The 19533-nt window shown below is 33.2% G+C and overlaps 3 protein-coding genes across 5 annotated transcripts; all 3 read right to left on the bottom strand.

Moving 5' to 3' along the window:
- LOC109346622 (uncharacterized isomerase BH0283-like) lies at positions 469-3490 on the bottom strand. 2 transcript variants are annotated; one of them, XM_019586286.1, is made up of 7 exons: positions 3350-3490; positions 3076-3282; positions 1727-2038; positions 1281-1442; positions 882-965; positions 692-810; positions 469-646 (listed from the first exon to the last, which is right to left on the bottom strand). In XM_019586286.1, exons 1-6 carry the CDS (start codon positions 3377-3379, stop codon positions 703-705), a joined length of 903 nt encoding a protein of 300 aa, XP_019441831.1. In that variant the 5' UTR covers positions 3380-3490; the 3' UTR covers positions 469-646; positions 692-702. The 2 variants fall into 2 exon arrangements, with proteins under 2 accessions (XP_019441831.1, XP_019441830.1); XM_019586285.1 differs by having other exon boundaries at positions 469-810.
- On the bottom strand, positions 5251-16244 carry LOC109346624 (uncharacterized isomerase BH0283-like). 2 transcript variants are annotated; one of them, XM_019586288.1, is made up of 7 exons: positions 15966-16244; positions 15713-15783; positions 14915-15023; positions 14556-14638; positions 13893-14051; positions 13642-13743; positions 13130-13292 (listed from the first exon to the last, which is right to left on the bottom strand). In XM_019586288.1, the coding sequence occupies exons 1-7, from the start codon at positions 16021-16023 to the stop codon at positions 13134-13136; spliced, it is 741 nt and encodes a 246-aa protein (XP_019441833.1). In that variant the 5' UTR covers positions 16024-16244; the 3' UTR covers positions 13130-13133. The 2 variants fall into 2 exon arrangements, with proteins under 2 accessions (XP_019441832.1, XP_019441833.1); XM_019586287.1 differs by lacking the exons at positions 13130-13292; positions 13642-13743; positions 13893-14051; ... (1 more) ...; positions 14915-15023; positions 15713-15783 and adding exons at positions 5251-5554; positions 5626-5709; positions 6165-6326; positions 6638-7144; positions 7524-7578 and having other exon boundaries at positions 15966-16240.
- LOC109346626 (transcription initiation factor TFIID subunit 11) lies at positions 8605-12172 on the bottom strand. The gene is made up of 5 exons (XM_019586289.1): positions 12035-12172; positions 11273-11617; positions 9996-10083; positions 9182-9281; positions 8605-9039 (listed from the first exon to the last, which is right to left on the bottom strand). Exons 2-5 carry the CDS (start codon positions 11605-11607, stop codon positions 8909-8911), a joined length of 654 nt encoding a protein of 217 aa, XP_019441834.1. The 5' UTR covers positions 11608-11617; positions 12035-12172; the 3' UTR covers positions 8605-8908.

Raw genomic sequence — 19533 nt, 5'->3', positions numbered from 1 at the left:
CAAATGTGTAACTCTGCAATAAATTCTGTTTCTATCAAGAGAAATGTGACTTATATTTCAATCCTTCCTATCCCTGCAAGTGTTTCCCTAGTCCAAGTAATAAGTGTACCAATGAATGTAACACTAAAGTAAGCAAGTATGACGTAGAAGTTCGAGATTTCAAGATTGGCAGGATATAGCTGGAGACTGCATGTTCTACAAGCTCTCAACATAAGTAGTAGCTATTCTATAAGCTATAGAATATTGCTCTTATAGAATATTGATGGAGCATAATCCACGACCACGGGTGATTATGATAACGTATCATACGCATAGAACAGGATTGCAGTAACGTAATATGCTTAGTTTGTTGGACGTATTTTCACATCATGTGCAATCTGTACTATATAATATGGGTAGCAGTGGCGAAAAATAAAATGTTGACATGGATGCATTCAAATGATTGTGTGTGGTGGGGTAAAGAGGATCTGCTAACAAAAGCAATGCCCTGGCCGATTTATTCAACTTAACAAATGATACTAGCATACTGCATATCCAGGCTTCTGCATATGATGATATACAGAATGCTAAAGAAGATTTATTTGTGCTAAAGCATCACGAGTCATAACATTTCAATACTTCAATTACAATCAAAGAAGGTCTACTCCTCTTATCTAATACATAATTGGTGCAACTACATATTCTGCAATGCTCCGAATAGAATTAGACCAGAAGAAATCCTTCCATCACAGTCACAGCCTTCCCACGCAAAAGCACTCTTTGATTCTGCTCATCAAGATGAATATTGAGAACTCCCCCTCGGGGTGATGCCTGCATGAGAGTAATATATAGGGTTAGTGTGACAATGACGAAGATAAACCCTATGAGCGAAAGGAGAATACCTGATAAGCATTGAAATCACACTTCCCAAGCTTCTTGCTCCAGTAAGACGCTAAGGCACAATGTGCAGTCCCACAAGCAGGATCCTGAGAAGGGAATACAAGTTATTTAACATCATGTCATCAGTTCTACTTTGGTGTATTAGAGTTTAATGGTAACTTTCATTTGCTTCCTATAACATCCTGGCCTTATAAAAATATGTAGTATTAAAAATATTATATGCCATGATTCAAAGTGTTTTTTTAATAAATAAATGGGTGAACTGCTTGAAAAATTGCATCAATATTTTTTTCAAAATAAAACTCTCATCTTTTTATCTTCGTTTATTACATAATAAGTAAGGAGTCATCATCAATGCAATTGGAAGCGAAATATAGTCATAAAATATCTCAGTCACTTACCTCATTGATACCAGATTTAGGGGCGAAAAATCTACTATAGAAGTCAAATCCAGACTCCGGAGGAGCAACAGCTGTAACAATTATCCCCTTTCCAGGACATTTAACTATAGCATCATGTTGTGGCTGTACTTCTATGACATTGTTTCCAGATGCGACTACAACCTATGACAAATGACAATTTCATAGTTTCTTATGATCGCAAACTGCTGAAAGACATACTTGCTATTTTGCAGTAAGAGTAAAGTAGCATGAAATATATAGTGACCATTTTAAATATCGAATCGGGTTAGAAGATACGGTTCATCCAAAAAATAACAATGATGAAAATATGGTCTTCACCAGACAGCAGTATTACAAGCATATCTTGTCCTCTAGGAAATAATTAAGATGCAATTAATATGCACTAGACAATAATAAAAATGGAAGAGAGAAGATTTAGGAATTACAAATAAGTTATCTGCATTTTGTGTTCGCTTTATATCAATTACTGAAGCACCTTTCAATGCCTCAGATATTTGTGAAGCCTCAGCAAAGTTGAATTCTGTAACAGGATCAGAAGGAAAATCCAATTCAATATAAAATTTGTCATGAGTTTTACCATTTGGCAAGTTTGAGGCATCAGTGACATTGATCGCTGGAACTTTTTTGGCAGTTAATACTCCAGATAGCGTCACGAACTCGATTATACTGGTCTGCACTAAACCAAATGAAAATAGAGTGTGTGCAGCAGCTAATGTGGCATGGCCACACAGATTAACCTGCATAAAGACCAGATAATGTTAAAAGTTTCACTCAATTCTTTTGTGGGTGATCATTATGTTTTACATAAATCATGTTTTATTCTTAACTTGCACAATAACCAGGATACAAGGCCAAACTTAAATAGTACATTTAATAACTCATGTAGCTTTGAGATTTTCGATGAGATTCTTGTGTAAACGTAATGTGCACTAAACAACTAAAGTATTGACAGGTCATTAATCTTTTAGGTTCTGGAAATCCAATATATACCTCGTCTATTTTGTGAATCTATCCTTTTTCCCATTTAAATGTAATAGGTAAAGAGGCACATTCAATAGCAAACTGTAAGAAAAATCTTAACTTAGAATTTCTCTGTATACATTATTGTTCTTAATGACATATCACTTGACTAATTTATAGTACATAAGTTTATACAACAAATCTCAAGAATATTACTATCTACGCCTATTCCATGGCACAAAGTCATGCTCAGACTATATTACAACTGGGTCTAGCTGCTCTTAAGCAGCGACCGCCCCCATCTATCAAGCCTTTCATGGCTCATAATTTCATTCCATCAACATAATCACTGATGGTGGCTATTAACTACGCTATAGCTGTCAACCACACTAATCACGGCTTATTTTGTCCCAATCATTCCGGATTTCCGGGTAAGCCCCAAATATGACATCTTGTCCTTACACCAACATTCAAGACTGTTGGGGATGATGGAGTTCTCCTATTAAGAATCTTCCACATCAAGGTCAAACCCCAAGAGCAGGAATTTCACCTATCTCTGGCTAAGCATCTCATACCACCGTGAACTAGGACAGAACATCCACCCAATACTATAGTACAATTACCTATTCCATTGGATGATTTCATATGAAATAAATGAAATATTTGGGCCATATGAAATCATTCTTCCAAAACAAAGGATAAATGAAGAAAAAAACATCATCTTGTTCCAAAACAGACAGAATCATGATATTAGTTTTCTAATTAAAAATCACAGAGAACATAGAGACAATATATAATTGAAGTCACACCTAACCTGAGTAATAGGAGTAAACCATCTAAGATGAAAACGGGGAATAGAGTTAGAAGTTGTGATAGGAACTAAGTAACAAGTTTGAGAGATATTGAACTCTGCAGCTACATCTTGCATCCATTTCTCATCTTCCTTTGATGCACTATCTTCCTCTAACAAACACACTGCAGCTGGGTTTCCCTTGAAAGCTGACTCAGTGAATGCATCAACCTGCACCATGCATACTTATCAACTCACACATTCACCAATAATAATAATAACTACAACACAAACTTACCAGCCAATATCTCACAGGTTTCTTTGCCATAAAAAACCAAGAACTTGTTCACAGATTTATTTGTCTGAGGAACAAGAACAATGATTGTAATAATCAATCAACTGTTAAAGATTAAAACTAGTCAACGCTCTTATACAATCTATAGCCGCCTCCAATGTTTTTTTTATAACTTCGACAGTGATTTATATTACATTGTTACTTTTATTTTGTACTACTAAGATATCATGTACTTTTTTCTTTTCCTAAGAATTAATTTCTTTTCGGGATCTTTGTGTTTACTCTTAATAAATATTGTTCCAATAATCAAATACTTGATCTTGAATATTCAACAGGCCTTAAACCATTATATCAGGTTTTGTGTTGGTTAACATATTGTTGCTTTTGGAACATTGTTATTTTTGGAACATTCATTAAAATATTGTTGCTTTTGGGACATTGTTACTTTTGGAACATTGATTAAAATATTTGTTCTGTTTTTGATGAATTATTTTATTTTGGAGCTGTTTTAATTCTAATAAATCATATGCAAATTTGATTAATGGTTAGAAAAAAGTATATAGATTGACATTGTCATTATATCATCAATCATTTTTATGTAATTATTATTTGTTATAAAATAAAGTAATCTAAATGAATGGTAGACAATATATTGAATGTGTTTAAATTTTTGATTGTTGAGAATAATACTTATTAAAAGAGACAGTCACACATTTTGAAAATTATTCCTTACCATTAAATTAGAAATTGAAATTTGAGGGGTATGATTTTGCTTAGGTGTTAGTATATGTTTTCATAGATTGGTCGATCATCAATAAGATATTAGTTTAGTGGTGGGGCCTTATTGAGTCCACAAGGTCGGGGTTTGATTCCTGGGAAAAACACTTATTGAAAAATGTAGTCATGATGAATCCTGAAATGGATTAGTTATTTAGCTAAAAAAGTGAGGAATGTCTTTGGTAGTATAAAAAATATAGGTCAACCATATCACAAAGATGTTATAAGGGTCATATGTAAGAATATTATAAAATGATAAAAAATATAATTAACATGTATGAATAATAAAAATGATTCATTTTTTTGGGTAAGGAGCTAATCCCTTTCGGAGATCATGGTTGCCCCTCCCAACAAGTTTTGCTCACAAGAATTAATCTCTCAACTTTGAGGATTCAGTAAAGTCTAAGTCTTGTTGGTTAAAATATTGTTACTTTTGTTCATTAGTGTAAGATTTCATTGTATCTCCAACTTTACTAAAAGGTAAATATTAATTTTTTGGAGCAATACTTAATAAAAGAGACAGACACTCATTTCGAAAGTAGTTAATTTCTTACCCATATTTTTTTAATACTAAAGAAAATCGAAATGCATGATTTTGAAGATGTGTTAGTATATGTTTTCATAAATTGGTCAATCAGATCACGAAGATGTTATAAGGATCATAAGCAAAGAATATTATGAAATGAACAAGAATGTAATTAAAAATTACGAATAATAAAAATCATTCATTTATGATGATGCTTAAATTCTCTGATACACAAATAATTCCTCTTAATTATGGCTTGCTATTTTTTAAATTAAAAAAATAAATTTACTATGTCATGGGCCTATCTTCTAACCAGAAAGTGAGTAAGATTGTATGAATGTTGTTCATCAATTTGAGAATATCTACACACCATCAATATAAAAACTTATAACAATCAATATACTATTCACTATTCATTTATATTACTTTTGAAGAATCGGTCATGATAAGACATGAATAGTTGATAATGCACAAACAGTCGATTAATACATTTTTTTTCTTTCTCAAAGGTAAATTCTTATTGCACTAATATTTTTGAGCTTTCTCCCAAAGCAAATGATTGAATAATTGTGTCATGAATCACAGATTATTTTGGAAGGGATCTGGTAACAAAAGCTATTACCAGCCCAATTTATTCAAGTGAAACTGCACATAAGTTTAGTGTATATAAAATACATGATGCCAAGAGAAGGATTTCTTGTGATAAAGCATCATAATGGTTCACTACTACACTCACAATCCCAAACAAATATAGATGCAACTACATATTCTGCATATGCAATGCTATAGGAACAGGATTAGACCAGAAGACACCCTTCCATCACTGTAACAGCCTTCCCACGCAAAAGCACTCTTTGGTTCTGCTCATCAAGATGAACTTTGAGAACTCCCCCTCTTGGTGATGCCTGCTCGAATGTAAGTTACCGAGTTAGCATGACGATGACAAAGATAAACACGTTGAGCAAAAGGAGAATACCTGATAAGCATTGAAATCAGACTTCCCCAACTTTTTGCTCCAGTAGAGTGCTAAGGCACAATGTGCACTCCCAGTAACAGGATCCTGAAAGGAAATTGAAGTTATTTAATATTATCCCACTAATTTTATTTTGACATATTGAAGTTTAGAGGAAGATTGCACTTGCTTTCTGTAGTATCACTCACATTCTACTAAATGATACAACATTTTGGGGCCATGTAAAAATAGGTACTACTAAAAATACTACGTGCTTTGATTTCATTTAAAGTTATATCTTAACTTAAACTGGTGAAGTGCTTGTTCTATATTACTAGCCTAGAACTTAGATCTACTAGTCTGCAAGGTAAAACAACAGGAAAAAAGAGAACTAGTTTTGTAAGAGATTATAAAGTTCAAAAATTGAATCAGTAGAGTAAAAAACAATTTCTGAACTTTATCTTTATAGTACCTTTAGTCTACTCTTCATTTATTGTATAACTAAGGAAACCTTTAACATCAAATTGGAAGATCATTATAGTCATAATATATCAGCTACTTACCTCATTGATTCCACCTTTGGGGCAGAAGAATCGACTGTAAAAGTCAAATCCTGACTCTGGAGGAGCAATTGCTGAAACAATTATTCCCCTTCCAGGACATTTAACTATTGCATCAAGTTGTGGCTGTAACTCTGTGACAGTTGATCCAGATGTGACCACAACCTAGGAGAGAAATGATAAGCTTCATAATGTTTTGTGTGCACAGATTGCTCATAACACAAACTTACCATTTTGCTGGTAATAAAAATGATGAAATATTGTTCCGCATGAAAATAATAAGAAGAGTAAACACTTATTTCAGTCCTAATGTTTTTCGACCTTACTGATAGGGACTAATTTGATACTAAAATGACTAATTTAACCCAGATTTAAAAAATTTAGGTATCATTTTGAGGGATCAAACTGGTAATCGAAAAACGTTAGGGACTGACATGGGCATTTACTCTTAATAAGAATGGAAGAGTGAACATTACCAGTAAGTCACCTCCAATTTGTGTCCTCTTTATATCAATTATGGAAGCACCGCCCAATGCATCACAAATTTGTGAAGTGTCAGCAATATTGAAATCTGTAATAGGGTCAACAGGAAAATCCAATTTAATGTAACATCCATCCTGAGTTTCACCATGGTGCAAGTTTGAGGCAATAGCAGGTGTGACTTTTTTGGCAGTTAATACACCAGAAAGTGTGACAAACTCAATAATATCGGAATCAACTAAACCAGATGAAAATAGAGTGTGTGAAGCAGCTAAGGTGGCATGGCCACAAAGATTAACCTCAGTAACAGGAGTAAACCATCTAAGGTGAAAACGAGGAATAGAGGTTCCATTGGGAATAGGAGTTAAGTAACAGGTTTCAGAGATATTGAATTCAGCAGCTATAGATTGCATCCATTTATCATTGTTACTATCTTCTTCTTCTTCTAACAAACACACTGCTGCTGGATTCCCTTTGAATGCTGAATCAGTGAACGCGTCCACCTGTTTCACCAACTCTCATTCACCACACGTATAAATTATAATATACAATAATATACAGTACAACAAAGACCAACAAGGTGTTGATGAAGATCCACTAGATACCAGGATGACTAAAAGGTCGATTCTTGTGAATCATATTTGTTGAGAGGGGCAGCCAAACATGACATGATACCCTTAATATTTAAAAAAGAATATAGTACAACAAAGACTAACAATGTATTGGTCTAATTGTGTAAGGTCCCGCTAAATCCCAGGAAGACTAAAATGTGAATAGTTCGATTCCTATAAGCTATGTCGGGAGGGACAACGAAATATCCCAAATAGATTAATTCCTTAGTAGTTAAAAAAATACAGTACAAGAAAGCATATGCATACATACCACCCAGTATTTTACACCTTTCTTTGTCATTCCAGAGGTTTATAAGAAGATATCTGTACCAAACTTCAGATAGTCAACCTGCACAAAATGTATGAGGAAGATGAATTTACATATATTATTGATTAAGCTAGTAGTAACCAAATTGGGTTCTGCTTGTAATGATTGGACCTTGTGCTTATGTCATGGACCACTGCGATATTGGGCCTGATATACGTTATAAGTTTCTAATCCTAACTAAACCTAAAATCTTCCAAAAACATCTACGTGCACGTGATGTGTTTGTTTTTTTTCTTCAATACGTGTTTAAGGACACGTACCTTTGTCATATAATTAGGTTCAATTGGTGATAGCTTCTGCTTCTTTTATGTATGTAAAAATATCTGTGTGATTGTGCATGTTGATAAGGTCATCTATGACAATTTTTTAAAAAGGGATCTTGTTACAAAAATTGGGATGGAAAACTTGTAGTGTGGAGTATGAATGAAGTCTCTTAACTAATGTTCAGACATGACTATATTGTCAATTCAAATCCAGCTTTTCTAAATCTTGAAATCTTAGGTGGGCCTACAACTAAAAATTTACACTTCACACTTATAATAAAATGAAATATGAGTGGATAAGATTATTTGAGAACATGAAAAGTGACAAACTGAACAACTTGAAAATATTCACTTTGACTAATTGGGAATCAGGAAGACAATGAAGGTACACCATAGGCGTTTACTAGTTTGGCTTAGTTGCCCGGTTATCTTCTTCTCAATGTGGAAAAAGTTGAAAAACAATGTGTCTATTAGTGTGTGTCGCTACCTCTACCCCGGTCAAAATTAGGTGTTTACGATGTGCATCACACATTTCAAATCTGTAGGAATGGGGAAATTATCACAACTTACCCCCATACATTGTTTAACTTACACATTTAATTAATTAAATGGACATTGGACTACAGTAATAAGAAGTAGCAAGTACACAAACCACAGTTATCAATACTACACCTGGTTGAACTGGACGGTATGACAACTATATCAAACATGAAATTACACTGGAAAATACTAATCAGAAATGATCATACAGTCAAAACCGATTTCAAATATTCACACCAAGGATTCAAACCTTAACCTTGTATTATTTTGTAACATTGTCAATAACTATTATCATTGCAATAACTGAGTTATATGTCACAAATAATAATATTTATAGTTATTATAATATATAACTTATGCAGTTTAACTAGTAAAACAACGGCTGAATCATCGTACCATTATATTAATACTATGACCATTTATCAAACCGGTATAGTATTAATAACACCTATAAAAAAAACATCTACCTACTAGCCACTAATGCAAATGAGTGATATTATCCACAACAATTCATATTTGTTTCATTCACCGGAAGAGCCTGGAGCCTCCAGATCTCTTAAAGACTTTTCCTTCAAGCTTGAGACGTCGATATGCCTCTCTCAAATGACATGGCCGGATCGGACCAGATTCCTTCCTTTCTTTCATAACTATTCTAGCTGCACCCAAAAAAAAATACTTGTGCCATTAAAAGTTTAAAACACTATATCCATAGAAATATTCATTACATTATTTTATTTGCATTTTTCTTGTTATTTTAGAAGGAAGCGTCTCAATCTTGTTAAGGAAAACTAGCCATACCTGTTTCAACAATTTCACCAACAAACAACTTTGCAATCCCTGATACTACAATTGTCATTGGCACTGAAATCTTCTGGGTCCCAGTGATGCCTGCTAATAACTGCTTTAGTACCATCAAGAGGAGAGGCAAGTAGTGAGCAATTTTGCCTTACTATAATTTACAATTATACACTAGCAGTGCAAATTCCAGTGAAAAAATAGCAATGTGTGAACTAGTGTAAAAGCACATGAGTTCAGAGGCAGCAATAATGCATAAAAGATAAAACCAAGGTGACACTAGCAGAGACTAGTCTTGAAGAATAACCAAGGAGAAAATGAAAATAAGTTGACAACGGCTAAGCATTGGACAAGATCAATTATAACTGTTATAACCAATCCGAATAGTACAAAGTCTTCACGTTTGACAATGCCTATGCCTCTATGGTCGTAATGATATAGTTTAATCATTTGTAAGTCTTCACATTGGAATTAGTTTCCCGCAATTAGTTTGGGAGAAATAAAGCAGAATTCTGAAGCTCAGCTTGTGACACGGGATGTAATTGGATCAAGAAAACAAAGGCTTAAATTAAAGATCAAATCATCTTATGCTATGTTTGTTTTATATCCGGCGTCACAGCAGCTCAATGCTCATTTACATGCAACACAATTAAAACAAAGAGGCCTTCGTTGTCAATACAGTAAGTTGGATCAATTCTTGCTCAGTATTTAAAAAGAGAAATGGGAAAAATAATAATTTTAAATAGCAACCTCCCATAATATAAAAATTACTATCAGAACCTCTTAGGGGATAAAAGCATAAATTAAAAAAGCATACCCTTTTCATGTTAGCCTTCTGAAATCCAGCCCTTCGAAATGACTCATATCTGCTCATCTGTTCTTCCGTGAACTGTGACAATATAGCCCTGAATAACCAAATGAAATATTGTCAAGGGAAAGTGGAAAATGCTTATAGGCAATGAAAGAAAGACTTTAGGTTACAATGAAAGAAAGACTTTAGGTAAAGACTTTGTATGGAAGTAAAAGGAAAAAACTAAAAGCAATGAAAGAAAGATTTTAGGTTACAACCATATTAACAGAACGCCAAAGAGAAGCCACAAATATAATCATATCCCATAACAAGTTTAAAGGATGAAAGTATCCTCAAAGATGCAGGCTTTCTGCTGTAATCAAATTCCCCAAAAAAGTGCACCTAATGTACCTCCATAGGTAATAGTATAGCAAAGTCCTGTTATTCCTTAACCATCAAATCGAAAAAATGATAAGTAAAAAAACATAAGGGGCCCCCTTGCTCCACTATCACTTATAAGCAATTGTCAATGTGACATGAGGAATAAGCTTCTCTTAGGGACCCTTTTTTCTCATACCAAAGTTTATTTTACCTCTCCATCTAACAAAAAACGTTGTGCATAATGAAAACAAGCATTCACCATTTGATAGCAGACACTACTGACCAAGGTAAGTCCTTTCCATGACTATTATAGTATTATTGACATTCAAGAGCTTAACTCCAACTATTTTCTGTTAGTCATTCAGAAAACAATGTCTGAGCTACAACTACAGATAATCTAGAGATCAAGTTAATGCAGACAATGGTGGGCTAATAACATTCAGCTAGTGGAGTTCATATATCAACTAGAACAGATACCTAGCCCTTACTGTTTCTGTGCTTCCTGACCTGTCACACAAGTATAAAGGGGGTGTTTGGAACTTGGAAGAGCTCATTTGAGCTTACAGGAAGATTTTATGAAAATAACTTATAATGGTAGTTTATAACCTTCCTACAAACTCTTTTTGGCAATAAAAAGATTTTATGAAAGTAACTTATAATAATAGTTTATGACCTTCCTACAAACTCCTTTGGCAATAAACTTACGGAGAAGCTTATGAAAGTAAGCTCTTTTTAGCTTATTTAAAAAACTTATTGAATTAGCTCTTAATTAACTTTTTTACTCACACATGCCCTTTAATAAATAATAACAAGAACTCCCACTCTAAGAACTTTTTACAGATTCTACTAACATATCAAATCTTATCAATTTTTCTTCGGATAAAGAAGCTTGTTATATTAACAAAAGTGTTGCCTCTACTTACTGCATCTTGGTCATTTTATCGGGGTCACCGCCAGGAGGGAACTTGCCAAGCTCAACCTCCATATTCTCCTCCTCTTCCTCCTCCTCATCATCATCTTTATTCTTGGTGGCAGTGATGACGGGTCCACTGCTTGTCCCAGCAGCACTAGCTGGAGTAAATTGGGTTGCAGCCTTTTTCCCATTACCACCAGAGAAGTCATCTTCAAGGTCAACAAGAATGACTTCAGCAGCAACAGAGTCAGGGTTTTGTGCCTCAGAATCCTTAGCTGGGGATTCCGGTGGTGAATCGTCTTGCTCGTCGAATGCTGCTTCAAAGGGATCCTTTGATACCTTCATTCTCCTCCGGCTGCAATGCAAACGCAAAATATTGACTATTCTAACTCCCGTGGGAAGGATATTAAACAAATTGGGCTCAAATTATGTTCATAGAGTATCATGACGTAGTTCGATTTATGTAGCCAACACCACCGTTAGGGTTGGGTTGTTGTTGCTGCAAAATGTCTGCTTTAAACAAGAGCTCAAATCCCAAATAAAAACAAATTGCGTCTATTAAGCATTGGGAACAAATTACCAAAAAAAAGCATTGGGAACAATAAAACGCAACATCTAATTACCCAGATATCGAAAGCAATGAACAAAAGCACATTCAAATCAAAGCGGATAACAAAAAGAAACCCATCAAAGTTTGTTTTTTTGTGGAGAAATTAAACAACCTACTTTCAAACAATGAAAAGAAAATAAACCCTAGCAAAAAGATACTTACATGGTTCTGCACGTTTTTGTTTGAATTGCTGCAGAAAATAGATGATAAAAGCTTAGTTTTGAGCAAATTTATGTTAGTGTTCAAAAGGAAGTACAATTCCGATGAACGAAGCTATAGCCCAAATGATTAATGACGTTAAAATCTTCAATGTTTTGTAATTTTACCAATTCCACGGCCATTAATCTGTTTTATAAAAGATGTATAATAGATTTTAGACATATCTAAAGTTTTTAATTTATCTTATTTTGATTTTTTATATTGTTTATTTGTTTATTGTCTATTTGTTTTTTTTCAAAAGGTTTAAATTTGATTCATCCATTAAAAAATATCAATTTAATCATTCTATCATAAAGAATGAAAATGTAACTTTAAGGTTAGGTTTTTCAGTGTAAAATGTGTGCGTGTAAAGATTTATACATAATCATAGTGTATCATCCACCATTCATTTGCAATACTTTATTTTTATGTATGTAAAAGTCAATGATAACTAAAAATCAATATTGGATGATGCAGTGACAATATAAAAAATCAATGTTCGGTGTATATATCTTTTTCTCTAAAAACTAAATGCAAATCTTCAATTCTCCTTATAGCATCATCCATATTTGTTAGGGTCAAGGTTACAATGTAAATGGTGAATTTATTGAATATTTGATAAACTTTAGATTATATTTTAAATAGGAGATTTATCATATTGAGTTCAGGAATGATAAAATTTTGGAGGGAAAGAAGCAATGATGATGAATTAATAAGGAAGAAGAGAAAGGAGGAGAAAATATGAGAAAATGAAATTTAAGAAAGTGATATGCTTACAAATATTCTAATGAAATATAACACTTCATAAAAACTCTCTTCAACATTGTAGTTGTAGATTATTTTGAATATAAAATAAGTTAATTGAAAGTCACTTCAAAATCAAAATGAAAATTTTTCAGACATGGTATTAAAAATTTCAGACATCAACCAATAGAATACAATTTTTTTTATAAGCATCAATAGAATACAATTAATTTACAGAGATATTCTGGAATAAATAGTAAATATTATTGTACAATGCAATTTGCATATTATTTATTATATGGACAACAATTGAAGCAAACTACCAAGTGCCTTCCTTAGACATTTTCAAGAAATGGGAGAGAGTGATATTTGGGAGGTTAGGAGAACCACTTTTGTTCTTCTTCTTCTTCACCTTTGTCATCTTTGAAGACTCTTCACCATTGCAACCTGATACTGTATCTGATACCAGGTTGTAGAACTGTTCACACAACAAATATTCCCACAAAATTACAACTTTACAAGAGTTACAATTGTTTGGATTATTACCATCTTAATAAAAAAGTGCACTTCCTCAAACACAACCACCTTTTTGTTTGATAAAATATCTTCTGATGTTTGGTGTACTAAAAACAACTTTTCATGTTTTTGAGTAACATAGGAAGTAAATCATTTTGCACTGCATTTTGCACTGCATTTTCCGGAACAAAATGTCTTCTATTTTTCATAAAATGTTTCCGTAAATTGCACTGCATTTTCTTGATATTAACAAAGAGATTGGAGCATCAAGTTTTCACCATTAACAAAGGAAGCAGCATATCTGATATTACCTCACAAACACCATGCAGTAACAATCTATGGAAAGGATCCTGAATTTGCAGTTCAAGAACATCTCCGTCAGAGCTCTCTGTTATGAAGGCCCGTATACATTCCTAAAAGGGCAAAAAATGGTTCAGGTAAATGGCAAGAAACATATTTATCAATAACAAATGGAAAGAAAGCATAGAAGCACTAAAAGTTTGCCCCTCTTGTGTGAACATTGGTGATTTGGGGGATACAAGGCCACTAAACAGATTTATACCTCATAACGTTGTATGAGTTCAGATAAAGCGGTCCGGCGCAGTGCATCTCTTGTCCGACAATCAACTCTGTGCCAGCCATTCAATACTGCCATCTTGTCAGCATCAATGCGATCTTTCCTCTTTTCTAAAGAGTTTTCTAAGTCATGAATTAAATTAACCTACAAAAACAGACAAACACCTTTAATGAGATGTTTTTCAGTTACCAGTACATCACATGAAGACATAATAAAATTGCAAATTCGCATGCCAACCAAGCAGCTCGGTCAGCAATTAGCACAGAGATTATACTTTCACTTTGTTCTAAACTATTCTCAAACTTCGCGCATGCACTCAGGTTCAAATGAAAAGAATACCCCAAAGGAAACTACAATGTATACACATCTCACAAATACCATGATTCTGTAACAACTTAAATGACACCCAAACCCATCTTACAGAAGGAGTAACAGAACTATTAAAGAAAAGTTGAACACTTTGAGGTGATAACTGATGGTTGCCGAGTGCCGACAAATAAAAAGGCCATAAGTAGTAGTATACCACCACTGCATCTTGAATCCAATTGTAGGTGCACTAAATTGCCCCCTTAAACAGTCAAAATTTTCAAATATAGTGTCTACATTCCATGTCAAAGATAGTGGCTAGATAAGAGAAGCAAATATAACCTCTTTATCCATGTCTATATTCCTAAATCTATCCCAGTCTTCCACATTAGCCATGGAAAATGTTGAAGGTGGAACTTCGTCACCTGTAAAATGAACCCAATCATTAATTCATTACTAGGATGAAATAAAAAGGAAAGATGAGCAAACACACAAAAAAAGAAGATCAGATAACTACGAAACAATAATAATTGACATCGAGAAGTCAGTAACTATAGTACGCTCAAGTTACCAAAAATGAAATTTTTTCATAGCCTAACACCCAAAGAGAGATAAAGAGAAACAACAATAACACAACAATAAAAACAACAAAGGCAGCCATAGAAATGCTACACCACTCAGCAGATGACTCAGATAATTACCCCAAGGTGGTGGAGCAAACAAGCCTCTGATTTCTTCTGCATTTAATCGCGGTACTAATTCCATCAATAGACGGTCATTTAACCACCTGCGAGACCTTCGGTTTGTAACCTGAAACAGGTGACATAACACGTTAGTCTCAAGTTAACTCATGGCCTGGTAATAAAATCAGAAAACTCTTATACTTGATATCACTCAGTACAAGCAAAAGTATGAGTTCCTGTAAGCAAGTTTACAAAATTTATATCAGCAATCAGCTGCAACACTGCACAAATTGCGCTGATAATATTTTGATGAAGTGAGTTCATTCAAGAAAGAAGCTCAAATAGGAAAATTATTTAACCACTTGAAAGAAATAGTTGAAACTATAAATAATCAAAGAGACAGCATTTGTGATTAGAGTTAGAAACCAATTGAAAAGTTTGACTTTTTCCATTTAAACTTTCAAAAGGAATAACAGCTGATCATAAAATGCCATGCTACTTAATTAACGCTATCTTACCTGTTTATATCATTGGTTTCATATTGTGATTACCAAATGCCTAAATGTGATGAATGTTTTTAACTCCACAAACATAAAAAAATAGTATTAATTTGTTCCTCTGATGTATTCATAAAATTACATAGCAGACACAAAATTTACTAACTAGTTTCACAGTTGGCAAATACATTAGCAATAGTAGAGCTTAAAACTAGGCACAATTACAAATCGTTTTTACATAACAGAATTGACATGGGTAAAACAAGTATCATTGGAAATAGAATATAAACAATAAGTGTATATGGTATAAAAGAATAACCTTTCCAGCCAAGCCTTCAAGATACTCAATCTTCTTTTCAATTGACATTCCATGAGATTTTGTACCATCTCCTGTTCATTTTCAACAAAATCACATAAATTTCAACCCATGAAGAACTTCGATCTAGACATGGAAAAAAAACAATTTTGAATAAGAAATAAACTAAACCCAGCTCCATGAGCACGAATAAAACCTTAAAGATTGTAACTTTGAAAGAATTGGAGGTGAACAGAAGAAGAGAATAAAAGGGTACCTTTTGAAGGGTCAATGAAAGGAGAAGGAAGAAGGTCGAGGTCTCTGTGAAGAACCATGATTAGTTGGTGATTGGAGCAGGAAGCAGAAGTGTGGGAAATGGAATCAAAGAGAGAAGATAGAAAATGAATGAATACAAGATAAGAGAGAATAGAAGAGAAGACAGAACAATAACAAACGTTAATCCTTCAAAATAACAGAGCAACGAAATGGAGGAATATGCTTGGCTGGGATTCTTTGAGTGATGACCATGTTCTTGGAATCCAAGTTTTGGACTGGGCCTTCTATATTACCTTTCTCAATTGTTCTTGGAATGGATTGGGTTGCTTTTTTCTTTGAACTAATACATTCTTTTTATCCTTTTTAAAGACACTTAATTTTTTTATTATAATATTTATACTAAATTATCCATTATTTATTTTTATTTGTGTTACTTTTATTTAAGAGATAATGATAATTAAAAATTAATATTTGACAATAGTGGTATAAGGTCTCGCTCGATTCCTAAGATGACCAAAAGGTAAGGGTTCGATTCTTGTGAGCGGCACTTGTTAGGAGAGACACCCACAAACCCCAGAAGAATTTAGTTCCTTACCCAAAAGGGTGAAGAGATACCTTTGTAGTACCAAAGAAACAATGACAGTGTACAAAATATTACATATGTATTTTTCTCTAATTATTTATTTGAGTTTTAATGTTAAATCCATTGTTCTTTTGAAAATCTTCATTATGATTAAGAGTGTACAAATTGAACTTCAATGATAGCTAATAATTTGTATCCACCCAAAAAATTGAGTAAGACTCCTCTCCAAGTTATACTTTATAATGTATTTTTACAGCTAAAGTTGTAATTTCAATGAAAAGTAAATGTTATAAATGTCATTGTCTATTGAATTTTTAGTGTATTTCTCTCTAACTTATCTCTCCATTAAAATGGAGAGGAGTCTAACTCCAAAAAATCATGGTTTGATTGAGAAGGGTTCCTTTTGGCAATGATGAGTAGGTGATGAAAAATTGGAGAAAATGGGATGACTTGTAACCAATGAAAAGAACTTTGGATTTGCCAATAGTATAATAGCTTAGTTACATTTCAACTTTATTAGAAAGGCCTATGCAATTTCAGGTAAATCTATCTAGCTATATGAATAATTATATATGGGAAAGATGTTAAGAAGATTGCAAAAATTAAGATAAGTTTTCCAGCAACCATTAATATGTTTTTAACCATGATTTTCTATCTCGAAATCTTCTCATTCCCATGTCTCAAGTTAATCATATCTCACCAAATCATATAAAAATATTATGTTATATTTTTTTTAATTTTCTTTTCTAGTATATGTCAAATTTTCATTTGATTGGAATACAATAGGACACAGAAAAGTAGGACACTTAATCCTCATTTTTAATGCTCAATTGCAAATGCAACCAATTGCAATAAAAATCTCAAATGAAAAATTAGCCAAAATAATCCTGCATGGTATTTGTATATCAAAATTTGAACCATGTAAAGAGATATTAATTGATGTATATTTTAATGTACTTGAAACATTTCCATTTTAAAGTTGTTATAGATGAAGCTTAAAACACCAATGATTAGACATGTCCGTTTAATTGTGTTGTGAAATAAGATAGAAAATGAAATGAAACGAAGGAAAAGATGATTGAAGGAGAGGTAAGGGCCATTTAGGTTCTTCCACGACCAGTCACATATGTGACCAAAGAACATGTTGTCTTTTTAAAGACACTAACCTTTTGCCTTCTATTATTTGTTACTTTATGTTTTGAATGTTATCATAATTGCTAAAAAGATATTGGGGGAAAACATAGCTTAAAAAATCACATTTTGTTATTATTTTCCAGCAAGGGGTGAGTCTAGGAGTAATGATCTAAAGATGTGAACGGGTTCAAATGCTGGAAATAGTATTCGGCTAAATAGTATTCGGCTGCATATATCTACTTTCTAAAATTTTGTGAGAGATTTTTGTTTTAGTACACTGCAGTATAAAGTGACACTGGTCACTCGTGGAATATGACTGAAAATCCATTATGCTGGTGTCATCCCTTGTTCTAAGATTCCATTTATTTACTTGTATTAAGATAGAAAATGGTTGATTGTCCATTTACTTCAAGGTGCTGAACCAATTTGGTGTCATAACCAACTTCTTTATTAAGTCAAAAAGTTTCAAAGGAATTGCAATTTTGCACTCTATAACATTAGTTACCACCCAAATGGTGTGTTGTAGCCTCATCATGTTAGTAAAACAAAAAAACAAAACTAAGTAATGGGATCAACAAAACTGAGACCTGAAATTGAGATTGAGTTGAAGTATCATCTTTAACTTCAATTGTATAGAAGCTACTTTATAATAATGTACACATTCAGCATGAACATATTGTTTCTTTTACCTACCTACCCTTAACATAAAAACTAAGTAACTTTACTTTTACCCATTTCTTCAACTTATGGTAACTAGCACCAAGCTATGATGATAGTTTAGTCTTGCCTGCACAATAGTAACACAGTGCATCTCCATATTATGTAAAGCCTTGTCCTATGCTGCCTAATTTGCTTGGAACATTTCTCCCATGACCGAACCTTTGATAAGCCTCTAACTGAATATGATGCCATCTGCTTAATTATTTCTACTTATTCAGGAGCCTTAGAAGAGAAGAATATGTGTTTAATTTGTGATCTGAATTGTGTGCTGTGTTGAGGAGAGGGTCACTGAACCATGTATTCATATAGTGGAAAAAGTTGAATGAAGATATGAAGGGAATGAATTTGTGGTGGATGACATAGTTGTGGCCCATGGTTGCAGCAATGGGACATGTCACATGACCCACTATCCACCTAAGATGATGATAAAGTTGTACCTATTACCTTGTCACCTTTGCCAAACACTCTTGAGAGTGACTAATCATCCATTCACTCTCTTCCTTTGTCCCCTTATTGCTAATGGCTATCCCTTTTTTGGGATATAGTGATATATGTATTTGCATCTACTTACCCACAATACCATGCATATTATCTTATAGTTTTGTTTTCCTAAACTGCCTAAATAAAATGAACAAAAGCCATGAGACAAGCTTCAAATTTTAGCAGAGAGGAAAAAATTGTACCAAACCTTTATTTAAATCAAGATATCAAATGCATGAATAACCCTTAAATGACGATTATAATGTATAATACTAAGATATTGTTTATTATAGGTTGGTTGCTGAACACATATTCTAATGAAAGTTATACATAAGGTGTGGCCACATTTGTCCCTAAGATATTGTTTATTATAGGTTTGAATACATATCTGCAATTACAAATAACCAAAAGACACGATTGATATGATATATTATTATGTTAGAACGTGCTGATTCAGGTACACGATGCTTGTAAATTATAGGCATTGTATTTTATCCTCTTATATTTTCTTTTCTCCAGAAAAGATTAAATGACCTCACATCCTGTATCATATTTAATTACCTTCTTTCTTTAGTAGTCATTATTAATTAACATTATCATAATCACATTTTAAAATATCCTCAGCAGTGAATGACACAACTAAAACACTAGC

Source organism: Lupinus angustifolius, chromosome LG04, assembly GCF_001865875.1.
Source record: "Lupinus angustifolius cultivar Tanjil chromosome LG04, LupAngTanjil_v1.0, whole genome shotgun sequence".
Taxonomy (NCBI): Eukaryota; Viridiplantae; Streptophyta; class Magnoliopsida; order Fabales; family Fabaceae; genus Lupinus; species Lupinus angustifolius.
The sequence above is the reverse complement of the archived record's forward strand: the minus strand, read 5'-3'. Positions and strand labels throughout refer to the sequence as shown.

Bases quoted from the DNA above. Each gene is read 5' to 3' on its own strand.
- LOC109346622 (XM_019586285.1), bottom strand. From the start codon at position 3,379: ATGGCAAAGAAACCTGTGAGATATTGGCTG. The intron at 2,039-3,075 runs GTTAGGTGTGAC...GTCTTTATGCAG, and splicing joins GGTTTACTCCTATTACTCAG to GTTAATCTGTGTGGCCATGC. The intron at 811-881 runs GTATTCTCCTTT...ACTCTCATGCAG, and splicing joins GTGATTTCAATGCTTATCAG to GCATCACCCCGAGGGGGAGT.
- LOC109346624 (XM_019586287.1), bottom strand. From the start codon at position 7,553: ATGACAAAGAAAGGTGTAAAATACTGGGTG. The intron at 7,145-7,523 runs GTATGTATGCAT...TTGGTGAAACAG, and splicing joins AAGGTGTAAAATACTGGGTG to GTGGACGCGTTCACTGATTC. The intron at 5,710-6,164 runs GTAAGTAGCTGA...ATTTCCTTTCAG, and splicing joins CCAAAGGTGGAATCAATGAG to GATCCTGTTACTGGGAGTGC.
- LOC109346626 (XM_019586289.1), bottom strand. From the start codon at position 11,607: ATGAAGGTATCAAAGGATCCCTTTGAAGCAGCATTCGACGAGCAAGAC. The intron at 9,282-9,995 runs GTATGCTTTTTT...GTACTAAAGCAG, and splicing joins AGAAGGCTAACATGAAAAGG to TTATTAGCAGGCATCACTGG. The intron at 9,040-9,181 runs GTATGGCTAGTT...TTTTGGGTGCAG, and splicing joins TGGTGAAATTGTTGAAACAG to CTAGAATAGTTATGAAAGAA.